The sequence below is a fragment of the Zophobas morio genome, unplaced genomic scaffold, assembly GCF_036711695.1.
Source record: "Zophobas morio isolate AGI-343-1 ecotype UQ-CSIRO unplaced genomic scaffold, CSIRO_AGI_Zmor_V1 ptg000133l, whole genome shotgun sequence".
NCBI lineage: Eukaryota > Metazoa > Arthropoda > Insecta > Coleoptera > Tenebrionidae > Zophobas > Zophobas morio.
Window position 1 is genome coordinate 98,417 of NW_026972238.1, and position 13,187 is coordinate 111,603.

General features: G+C 24.0%; 1 protein-coding gene and 1 non-coding gene across 2 annotated transcripts; both read left to right on the forward strand.

Moving 5' to 3' along the window:
* The first annotated feature begins 1,495 nt into the window (after positions 1-1,495).
* LOC135145211 (26S proteasome regulatory subunit 8-like) lies at positions 1,496-8,270 on the forward strand. The gene is made up of 13 exons (XM_064077321.1): positions 1,496-1,604; positions 1,693-1,777; positions 1,840-1,914; positions 2,324-2,403; positions 3,464-3,568; positions 5,213-5,321; positions 6,689-6,736; positions 6,797-6,929; positions 6,991-7,079; positions 7,139-7,197; positions 7,248-7,346; positions 7,769-7,879; positions 8,130-8,270. The coding sequence occupies exons 1-13, from the start codon at positions 1,524-1,526 to the stop codon at positions 8,268-8,270; spliced, it is 1,215 nt and encodes a 404-aa protein (XP_063933391.1). The 5' UTR covers positions 1,496-1,523.
* A 4,439-nt stretch (positions 8,271-12,709) lies between these two features.
* Trnap-ugg (transfer RNA proline (anticodon UGG)) lies at positions 12,710-12,781 on the forward strand. The gene has a single exon. It is a non-coding gene; the product is annotated as a tRNA-Pro (tRNA).
* The last annotated feature ends 406 nt before the right edge of the window (positions 12,782-13,187 follow it).

A 13,187-nucleotide genomic window follows, 5' to 3' on the forward strand; every position in this document is an offset into this window, starting at 1 on the left:
ACCTTTTCGTAGATTCCAGAACTTTTTAAAAAAGACCTAATATTCATTTACCTTGAAAAAGATTTTATTTAATGACTGTAATGCTTAAACTTTTAAAAAAAATGCTAACATTTACAGCTCTCCTGTTAAATCAAAATTTAGTTTTAAAATAAATTTTTAAATAACTAAATAAAGAACGCATACATAAAATTACTTTTTCTTTCATTGACCAAGATAAAATCGAAGGTGTACCAAAAAAAATAAGAATATAATAAAAAATAAGTTTAAATATTTCCAAAAAAGCTTGAACTTTTTTTAAATATAATTTTATAGATAACTGAAAACGAACTTGTTGAATTTTTTTTACTTTTACTCTTAATTCAATATTCACCAGCTTTTTAATATACAATAATAATGGAAGATTATAATAAAAGAAATTCCGTCGCATCATTTTTTAAAAATAACTTTGTTGAATAATTAAATAATCACTCATAAAATGGTTAGTTTTATTTCTAATTTTATGTAAAATTGATTAAAAAATAATTTTAATAAATTAAAATTCACAGCGGTTTTTTTCAAAGATGAAATAATAAAAAAATTAAATGTTTTGTTTATGTAATGGTGACTTGATGTGGAGATAATAATAATAAAAATGGCAAAAAAGATTACATTGAAAATAAAATTTACAAAGCTTTTATCAAAAATAAATTAATTAAATGACGAAGTGAACTCATGAAAAGGTGACTATTATTTTAATTTTATGTACAACAGCATTCTAACGCGCATAAAAAATAGAAAAGACTAAAAAAATAATTATGGTAATAATAAAATTTACAATGTCCTTATCGAAGATAAATTAATTAAATAACTAAATGAAGTCATGAAGTGGTTTCTTTTATTTTAAATTAAATGTACAACAGAACTCAAATTGACTAACAACTAATTATATTATAATAAAATTGATAGAGCTTTTACCAATCTTAATTGACAATAAAAACTACAACAGCAGTACAATGTTCAGCAATAATAAAAAATATTAAAAAAAAGTTTAAAGCGCTTTTAAAAAATAAACTTTGAAACTGTTTACTTTTATATTTGATTAAATATGCATCAGCACTCGAAAAAGTATACAATAATAATAAATATTAAAGGTAAAAACCAAGTTGACAGAGTTTTTGTTGAAGATAAATTTCATGAACAACTAACTGATAAACACAAAAAGGTTACTTTAATTTTTTTGGCTAAATTTCATCAGCAGATGAATGTGCAGAATTTGTGATTAAAACAAAAAAAAAATCTAAAATAAAAACATTACAGGAGTTTTTTAAAATAATCTATCAAATAACTGTGTAATGAACTGCTTCTATTTTCAATATAAAAATATTGACTTGAATGAACAATAATAATAATAATGATAATAAAAATAATATATATATATTTTTTAATATAAGCCCTTCACGTTTTAAGACGGCGCCGCTAAACACTAACGAGGGAGGGAGAGTATATAAACTTCTAAACTTTTTTTTAAGCTTTACTTTTTGAGGATGGCCGGCTGCGAAGTTTTACCAGTTTCTTACAATAAAACTGTTACTAATGATGGCATTCAAAACTATTACAATTCTATAGTAAATTCTATATGTGTTTCAGTTCCATTAATAATATTTTGTTACTAAATAAATTACGTTTACTTTTTTTTTTTTTTAATCATAAAAGATTGAGGAACTTGAGGTTGCTGTTCAGTCCAAACTCCAGAATTTACGCCGTTTGGAAGCTCAAAGGAATATTTTAAATTTAAAAGGTTTTTTTTAATTAACGATGCTTTCAAGCTTTTGTTTTTCATAGCTTTTGCTTATTTTTTAGTTCGTCATTTAAGAGAAGAGTTGCAATTACTACACGAACCTGGTTCTTACGTGGGTGAAGTGGTAAAAGCTATTGGTAGTCGCCATTAATTTTACCAAAATTACCATATTTTTTTGAAGATATATTTTTTATATTAACTCTTATTTCTTATTAAAAATTATAAAGGAAAGGTTTATTCTGTACAAGCATTAATAATGAGAATGTCAATTTTTTTTAATAACCTTAAGAAATTGTTAATTTTTAATAAAGTTCTTTGTTCGTTTGTTGTTAACTATAACTTTTTGTTAATTATAAGCAGTAATATTTATAAAAAATTATTGTTTTCTTATAAATACGAAAAAAATAAAAACCTTTTCCCTGAATTTCTGCCTTGCATTTGGGAAAAATTATGAATTATTATTGTTTCAATTTATTTTTAATAATTAATTTTTTTGATTTTAATTTTTGTGTAAACTTTTAAAATAATATAAAAAAATTATTATAGGAAAATCAAAAGTTTTAGTAAAAGTTCATCCTGAAGGAAAATACGTTGTTGATATTGAAAAATCCATCGACATTACAAAAGTATAATATTTTAAATTTATTAAAGTTTAGAAATATTTTATTTATATTAAATTAATAATTATATTGATTTTTTTTTAAATTTATTAAATAAAATGTTATTAATAAATTATTTATATAAAAGTTGTTATTAATATAAATAATTATGTACTTTATAAATTTTCTGTATAGTTATTTATAATTTATTATTATTTAAGTTGTTATTAATATTAAAACTTAAAAAAATAGTAATTTTTTTAAATTTATAGAAGTTTATAATTACTATAAATTTAGTAATTATTTGAAAGTAATAGTAAAAATTTATTTTTTAATTTTACTATTAATATAATAATCATTACTAATTCAAATTTAGTTTTATTTTTATATAAAAGTTTTATAAAAATAATAGTAAAAGTTTGTTTTATTATTAATAATAATACTAAATTCTTTTACATTTTTATATAAAAGTTTATTCTTGTAAACTGGAAAAAGTTTAACTATAGATTATTTTTTAAAGTTTTTATTGTTACAATATCTTTTAATGGAGATATTTTATTTAAATTTATTGATAAAAGTTAATATATAAATATAAAATTTTCTGGACTTATAGTAACTATTTAAGATCTTTTTTTTATTTTATTTATAAATTTTAAAAAAATTAAGTTTTTCTTATTAAAAATTTAATTATAAGTATTGGTGCTCTTTTTTTTTCAAGTTATTAATTATAATTAACTTTAAAGTTTTAGTTATTATATTATTTTTCTCATTTATCAATAAACAAAAACTTATAGAAAAAATTTATTTACAAAATTTGAAATTTCGTTTTTCTTTTATTAATGAAAAAGTCACAACAGTTTTTTATTTTTTCCAAAAAGTGATAAATTATTGGATAATGAAAACGTTTCGACCAAATACCGTTTTATATTCTTAAATTTCTTCCTGTTATAACTTTCTCATCTGTCAAGCGCCAATGATTTTAGAGTGATTTATTCTTATTAGTATTGGGCACACGATTTATATCAAATCTGATTAGATGTTATTAATTATAGCAAAATTATTATTATTACTACTACTTTTATTAAAGATTACTCCTAACCTTCGTGTTGCTCTACGCAATGATAGCTACACACTTCATAAGATTCTTCCTAAGAAAGTGGATCCTCTTGTAAGCTTAATGATGGTGGAGAAGGTTTCCTAGTTATTAATAATATCATTATTACTAAAGAAAGGAAAGCAAATATAATCATTTTTATTACTATAAAAAAAGTAATAAGAAATAATTATAATTTTTATTATTATTAGAAAAAAGTGAAAATTAGTAAATATAATTTTTATTTAATTATAAATAATTAATAAAAAAGTACATATAATTAATTATATTGTATAAAAGTAAAAAAAATGTAACATAATTGATATTATTAATAAAAAAATTTAAAAATTAAGTATAATTATTATTACTTTAAAAATATATAATAAGTAAATTTAATATCGTACGTAAAAGTTGAAAGTGTTTATATAATCAATCTTATTATTGTAAAATATAAAAAAATTGCTTATTATTATTATTGGAATAAAAGTTAAAAATAGTAAATGTAAATGAATATAAATATCAAGCAAATATAAAAAGATAAATATAATTATTATTATCATTACAGAAAAGTGAAAATTAGCAAATATAAAATAATTAATTATATAAAAAAGTAAAAAAAATAAATATAATAGTTATTACCATAAAAAAATATTAATAAATGTAATATAGTTAATAATAAGAAAAATAAAGTAAATATAATTACAATTATTAATATAAAAAATTTTATAGAAAAATAAATACAACGATTACTATTATAATATAATTAAGAAAAGTAAATATAATAATAGTAAATGCAGTAAATAATAGATAAAACTTTTTTTTATTAACGTAGTAAATAATAATAAATACATGAATAAGAAAAATCTATTTAGTTAGTAAATAAATATATAAAGTAAATATAATGCTGATAATGAAAAGTTCAAAAAAATATTTTATTATTATAATAATAAAAATTATTACATTAAATATAAGAAACTTATATTTTTTATTATATAAGTATAAAAAGAAAATTTAATAATAATAAACTTCACAAAAAATAAATTATAAAGTATGTATTTTATTATAATAATTATACATAATTATAAAATATAAATATATAAATAAAAATTATTAATAGTTATTTTTGGTAAATATAAAAAGTACATTTAATAATAGTAATAAAATATAAATGCAATGAAATTAAAAAAAAATAATATGTATAATAAAATAGTATAAATTCATAATATTTTATTATTAAATAAATATGAAAAGTAATTTTAATAATAGCAAAAATAATGGGTTTAAAAAAGAATTTTATTCCTTATTATAAATACTAATATAAAAAAAATGCAAAAAGCATATAAATGTTTTTTTATTATAGAAAATAAATAATAATATTCTCGGAAGCGTAAAAAAAATTATAATAATAATAAAAAGTAAATATAAAATAATACCTATGAAGAATATTTTACTTTTAGTAAATATGAATCGTAATAATAATAATAATTAAAATTAATCCAGTGGAGAGTACAATAAATTATAAAAACTCAATAAAATATAATAATAATATATAATTGCAGTAAATAAGAGATATAAAAATATTTCATTATAATAATAAAATAATCAGAAGTAAATTTTATTATAATGGAGAATAAAAAAATTTGTTATACTTTTTTTAAAAAAAAATAAGAGGAAAATATAATAATTATTTTTATTTCATATTTACTTTTATTGTTTTATTATTTTGTTTTTATCAATTTTAAGGTTCCCGATTCGACATATGAAATGGTCGGCGGACTTGATAAGCAAATAAAAGAAATAAAAGAAGTTATTGAACTTCCGGTGAAGCATCCGGAACTTTTCGAAGCGCTCGGTTTTATTATTATTTCTATTATAATAAAAATAATGACAATAAAATTTGAAGATATTATTTGTTTATTATAATTGTTATAATTTATGACAATTTTTAAAAGGTTTAAATAATTCAAATGATAATTTTTGTAATAATAAATAAAAATGCATATGAAGTAAAGAAAATTGTAATTATTATTATTAAATTATATAAACTTTTTTTATTATTATATTTTATAATTTTTTATTATAATAATGAAGTCTATTTTGTCTGCTCTTCATTGCGTTGATTTTATTATTATTTTTACTTTTTATCTCCGATAAAAATATTGAAGATGTTTTTTTTATTTTTATTGTATTTATCTATTATTATTATTAACCCAAAAAAGGAAAAATAGTATAAAGTGAATAAACATATTAGATATAGGAAATATTTTATAAATCATAAATGTTTTATTTTCGAAAATAATAATAATAATAAATAGTAAAAGTTATTACAAAATTTATTAATAATACTAAGGAAAGAAGGAAGAATAATAATAAATAAATAATATATTTTAATGAAGTTTTATACTAATTCATATATTTTGCAAAATAATAATAAAAAGTAAAAAAATTATAAACTTTAATAATAGTAAGGAAAGAAGAAAAAATTGTAATAAGTAAATAATAGAAAAATGAATAAACTTTTAAAAAAAAAGAATATAAAATGTTTTATAATTATTTAATATAAAAGTTGTATTTTTTATATAAATGAGAATTATAAACTTTTATATGAAAAATAAAAGTAATAAAAAGTTTAATATATATTTTTAATAATAAACTTTTTTACTTATATACTTAACAAGTGGTATATTCCTTAAAAAAGCTATAATAAAAAAGTTTGAAGATGTATATATTGATATCTTTTTAAATAATAATAAACTTTTTACTTATTATACTCTTAAAAGTTGTATTTTTTTTATAAATAATTATTATTACGTTTATGTGTTAATAATATTATTGAATATTTCTTTAATTTTTATAACTTTCAAAGTTTTATTATTGATAATAATAATAAAGTTTTGTATTATAAATTTTGTTTATGCGAATTATTATTTTACGAACTTTTTAACATTTTATTAGATGATAATTATAAATGCAATGGAAGTATTGAAAAGTTAAATATTTAGTTTATAGTCACTATGATCACTAATATTTTACAACTTTTTACTTTTTTATAAAAAAAGAATTTATAAATAATTAATAATAATGATAAGAAAAATATTTGGTTTATCGTTATTATTATTACTCTTTTTAAACTTTTCACTATTTTATTATAATTATAAGTTATAAATATTATAGAAAGTTAAATATATGAATTATTATTGTTAATATTATTATAAAAAGGTATCGCACAACCAAAGGGAGTTTTATTATACGGCCCGCCCGGCACTGGTCTAATATATATATATTTATTATCCTTGTCATCCATTCATATTACCTTCTGATTAAAAGGAAAGACCCTATTGGCCAGGGCCGTGGCCCATCACACCGAATGCACGTTTATTCGCGTTTCTGGCTCGGAACTGGTGCAAAAGTATATCGGAGAAGGTTCGCGCATGGTAAGAGAGCTGTTTGTCATGGCGAGGTTGTTAATTATACTTATTATTAATACTATTTATTATTATTATTATATTTCATACTTAAAGAAACCACGCGCCATCCATCATTTTTATGGACGAGATCGATTCGATTGGATCGAGCCGTGGCGAGGGCAATGGCGATAGCGAAGTTCAACGTATTATTATTGATATTATTATTATTATTACTCTTACTAATTACTCTCACTATATTTAGGTACTATGCTCGAGCTTCTTAACCAATTGGACGGCTTTGAAGCTACTAAAAATATTAAAGTAATTATTACTATTACTATTATAGTTATCATTATTATTTTATACACGAGGTTATTATGGCAACCAATCGAATTGATATTTTGGATCCGGCCCTCCTCCGTCCTGGTCGGATTGATAGAAAAATTGAGTTTCCTGCACCTAATGACGCTGTTACTATTATTATATTGTCAATATTATTATTATTAAATTTTATACTAATAATAATATTTTTTATATTATTATTATTATTAAAGTTTAGTTCTTCTATTTTTTAAGTTTTATATAAAACTATTATATATCTTAAACTCTTTTAAATGGTTCTTAGCTGCACACCTGCAAAATTTTTTCTATTATTTTTTTATATACGAGAGGGTTTCACCACGTGCTTTTATTGTTTTTTTAATAAATTTTTTTGGCGCCAACCTCCCAACAAGTTTAAACCTCTGTTTTTCTAATAATATATTTGTATTGTTAAATATTTAATTTTTCTTTTATATATATTTTTTTGCTTAATATATTTTTATAGTCTTTTCACTATCACTATTTATACTATTGTTTTTCAAAAAATGTTTTAATTTTCATATTTTTCAAGGCCCGATTCGATATCCTAAAAATTCATTCCAAAAAAATGAATTTAACTCGCGGCATTGACTTGTCCAAAATTGCTGATTCGATGCCTGGAGCAAGCGGCGCCGAAATAAAAGTAATTTATAGTCTTAAATAATTAATGTCTTTTTATGTTGTTTAGAAATCTACATGAGTAGTACAGTATTACTAAATTTATGCACCACTTTAATTAACTTGTTGCAGATTTCATAATATATGCATTAATTGACTCAATACATTTTTTATATAAATTGTCCCAATTTCTAATACTATAAATAATTAAATAATTAGTAGAGCTTTACGTTTAACGTGCTTAATAATAATAATGATAATAAAACTTTCTTAAGAGCGTCTGTACTGAAGCGGGAATGTTTGCTTTACGGGAACGGCGTGTCCACGTGACACAGGAAGATTTTGAAATGGCAGTCAGTAAAGTCATGCAAAAAGATTCTGAGAAAAATATGTCTTTGAAAAAATTGTGGAAATAATAAAAAAAATATTATTTTCTATATTTATTAATATTTTCTAAAGGATTTATAAAAACACCTTTTTAATGGTAAATTTACGTCTTCTTACCAAATATGGTATTGTATTTATTTTGAAAAGAAGTTTGGTACTAATAAGCCAATCCACTTAGTTGCATTACTATAAAAGTTTGGCGATATCAATATATATTATATAAAAAGTTTGTGGCATACATTATTATAGGAAAAATATTTTTCATTATAATTGTGTTGAGTTTATTTTGTCCAGCCATACTTTAAAAAGAACCAATGAAAATTAAAGTATTATCATTATGAAAGTCTAAAAAATAAGATAATTTTTCTTACTGTTCAATTATTTTGGAAATCTTAATATTTTTTATAATTAAAATTACATCCAGTTATACATAAGCTATAAAATTCTGGCGTTAATAATTTTTCTTACGGGATCTTAATTCTAGATTTTATTAACAATAAATATATAAATTAAATTGTTGAAAAAAAATCTTTAGACCCCCCGCCTCTTCTAGGTGGGCGCTCATAATCTGGGAGGTTTGGCTTACAATGGTGCCCGCTCCAGGTGGCCTCGGATCTTGAGCTCAAGGCCGCCTCCTCCTGTGGTGGTTTTTAGCGGTTTCCCACGATCCCAGGCCGAAACGGGAGCCCGGGCCCGATATTTTCCGCTTTTTAAGTCCTCCTGGAAGTCACTATAGTTCTAAAGGGAGTTTGCTGGTGGGTGCTCCTGCTCTAACCCCTGCAAAGAGGTGTTTTCAGATAAACCGGTTCAAGAAGACCAGCCGAAGTAGGTCAGTGCTAAAAAAAGAAAGATCAAGTAGAAATTCTAATTTCTTTTCTTTCTCTTTTTTTTTATATTTTATATTGGTATTTTTATCCATTTTATTAATCTTTTATCTTCACTTATTGAATTTTTCTTATCCAATTTACTTTTATTCATTTGTTTTATTTATTCTAATTAAATATTCTGGATTTTTTTTAAGCCAGTGTATATTATAATTATCACGAAAGCTCTTAACTTTTTATGCAGTTAATAGACATTTTTTTAAATAGTTTAACTATAAAAATAAATTTAAATAGTTCACGGTTTACATGTGCGGTAAGGTAGTTTTTCGCTTTTATGGGTGCGTTTAATTTACTTTGAATTCGCAGGTAATGTCCTCTACGAAGGTTTTTAAAGGCCATAACCTACAATATGCGTATATTTACCACTAGCGTCTAATATACAATTTATTTTTATGAACACATAGCTTATTTGCTATTTATGTAGACAAAAAACAATTTTTTATAATTATATTGATTTAACTAAAAAAAAATAGTAAGGGTTTGGCCTTTAAGTATATAAATGAAGAGGCTTCAAAAGTTTTATAAAAACATTAAGCATGCCTATAATTATTGTAGATTATAACAGTAAAAGTAATAGAGGTCCAGGAAGTTTAGTAAATAGTAGGTAATTTAGGAGAAAAAAAACTTTGAGCTTAAAATTATATGGGTCAATGGACAAAGTGTAATTAAGTATGAATAGAAACAGAATTTCAAGTATATAATAATAGAATCAAAATCTTGGATCTCAAAAAAGCATAGCAGTGAGGGGTTTATAAAATTCGTAGTACTATAATTGACGACGATAAACAAATGCAGCTTTTTTTTTATATTTAAATTATTTATAAATCTCATTACTACGTAATTTATTAAATTTCTGAGTCGCGCAACTTGCCTATAAGAGATGTTCAGAATTAACATTCAGCATTGCTCAGGTAGAGCCTTGTCAGCTATATAGTATTACCCAAGTAATTACAACAGTAAAAAACTTAAACTTAATTTGACTTTAATGCACTCCTCTTCTTTTAAGCAATAAAAAATGTTAGAGAACTATAACTAAAGGAAGTATAAAATAATGTAACTGATTTAATGATTTTTTAAATTTAATAATTTTTTTGACTTTTTCAAATTTTTTGTCTGTTATAATAATCATGTCTTACTGTAATAATAATAAATATTATAAAATAAAAAATATATAATATCTTTCATGTTGGGTGAGGATTACATAGCTTTATTGCTGGAGAATTTACTATCTCGAAAAAAGTTACTTTTGTGATAACTATTAATGGGGTAAAAAAAAAAATTTTTTAAAATTGAAATAAAAGTAGTTATTTTATTAGATTAGCTTCCTTTTTTAATACCCTCAATAATCTTTTTATAACTTAAATGATTGATGAGTATGCCAATGTAGTTTAAATTATTATATATCCTTAAGCTATATATAGGTAGTTTTATAATAATGTCTGTCTCATATACTTTTTCTTAAACAACACCGTTGTCTTTACCCTTTTTTTAACTTCTCTATGTTATGTGTTCATTTTCTAAAATGTAAGTTATATACCAGTAATTTGACTTTTTTAAGTCATTTTTAGTGTGTCCATAACTCCGCCACAGACGTTAGGTCAGCCCTGGTCTGATAGCGGTGAGATAAAGTTGAGGCTTGTGGTGTATGAAATGGCAGATAAGTATAGTAGTTTGATCCCTAGTTTAGCCTTTTTCGAGATAAGCCCATTATGGCTGCATTAAGTGAGTCTGTTGTCTATGATGGTGCCAAGATAGTTTATGTTAGAGCGCCTGGAGTCTAGCGTACCATTAATGACGATTTGTTGAACATTTACTCTTTCACATCTATTAATAAAAATTATGACTGCGCTCTTTGGAGGGTAACAGAAGATGCCACTGGGTAAACCAGAGTTTGGTCCTTTTAATATGCGCTTGCACATTTTTTACTGTTAGCGGAACTAACTTTAAAATAGCAAAGCTTGTTTTGTCATGAGGGAATTGTAATAAAAATGTTAAGGTATTGGTTCAGTCTGGATATGTCTGCCAGGTAAATTGAAAAGAAGATGGGTGAAAGTAAGGGACCTTGTGGTACGTTACCCTGAGTTCCTTTAAACTTGAGAAGGCCTTTTCTATTACAGTAAAAAACTTTCTACGGTGCAGAAATTATTCAACAAGGGAGAGAAGGTAATATGGTATTCTTAGGATGGTGATTTTGGTTATGAGATCCGCAGGCCGAACTCTATCAAAAGCCTTTTCAACATCTGAGAACAGCACATGTGGAGTTTTTTTGTCAGTTCTCTTTACCAGGTGCTCGAGGGACCCCAAAGTTGCTGCGTAGTTGAATAACCCTTTTTGAAATTCAGTTAGTTTTCAAGAATGCTATGGTTTTGCTCTAGATACTTCAGTAGTTGCTTGAGTATAACTGACTCTGCTACTTTGCCAGCACAGGATAGTAGACTTATGAAGGTGATAGTCTGCGAGGTTTGAGGAAGGGTTTTTTAAACTTGGTAGAAAAATAACAGTAGCCACTTACTATCAATTGGTAATAGGGAAAAACTAAGAGTGGCGTTAATTATAAGAGTAAGAGTTTTTATGACCGACCGACTCAGGTAACCATTTTAGTATGAAGTTCGTTATACCATCAGGTCCTGGCGACTTTAGTTAAAGTGTTAAAAATTGATTGTACTTCATTAAGGTTTTGTGTTTCTTTAGCGTTGTTTGCTTACAGAGAAGGATAAGAGTTGTGTGAGGGTAATTATCCTACCTGAAGAGATTATTAAGGGTGGGCATTGGGATAGAAGACACTGAGCTAAGATTTTCGCTTTCTCATTATCGGAGTAAACAGTCCCAGGTTTCAATTTTAATGCGAAGCTGTGCTGTTTTTTGCAGGTTTAATAAATTGTCAATAAGAACGATGGCTACTTTTGTTTTCGATAATAGGAAGCTTATTCTCCCGGTTTTTTTGGATTGAAGGAGAACTTCGACTTCTGCTATCAGAGAAGGTTTTACTTCAGAGTTGTAGAGAACTTCTAATAATTCACTGATCGTGCTTTGAAAGTTAGCTACTGAATCATTGAGAAGAACGGGCGAATTAGGTCAGAGGTGGTCTTTAAGTTTTTCGTGTAAATCTTAAAAAAGTTTTCAAATGGTGAATTTACATAAAGACGGAGGGCCGACTTCTGGAGAGCAATTTTTAAGAACTACAAATAGGCGATCTGATGAGAGCTAATATAAAATCTTCTATTTAACTTCGAGCAATTATTTTTTATAATTGCAATGCCTAGTACATCAGTGGTACCTCGCTTAAGAATGTATATCGGGTTGGTTGGACTTCAAACAATTAAGCCCTTCGGCGTACTTGATGAAAAGTTCTCCATTAGGATTCCCCATTCTGCTATTCCATAATAAATTTTTGCAGTTCAGATCGCCACAATAATATGAGAATATAATAAGGTTCACTTTCTTCCACTGCTTTAGTATCTTAAATTCTTTCGGTATCCTTTAGTAGAATGCTTACTTATTGAGTTGCGTCAGTGCTCTAGTAAAATTATCTAAAATCTAACACAGTTATATATATATAAAGATGTACCTCGTGTGGAGCTTGAGGGGTAATGGTTTAGTGGTATAATGCTCGTTTTGGGTACGAGTGGTCCGGGGTTCGATTCCCCGTTACCCCCTCTGCTTTTTTTTCTAATTCAAGCGAGACATCCTTACACTCTTTGCCTACTACCATTAATAAAATTGGATTCTGAATTTACGACCTTTTTTAGCGGTAATCTTTTGTTTCTATTATAAACAAAATAAATTAATATATAATATCGACTTTTTTTATATATTTGTATTTTATTATCAAAAAATTTTCTTTTTTTTTTTATATTTTTTAAAATTATATCCAACCAAAATACTCAGTATGAAGACTGGTGTTACCTAAAAATGGTCCAAAGTTTTAAACATTTTTTTAAGGCAAACGACTCAAAATTTGGTTTCTAACTTCAAGTATTTTCTTCAGAAAAGTAAAAGAGGATTTATTTAATAATTTACTAATTTAAACTTTTTTAGAATATTTTAACTTTTTTTTGAAAT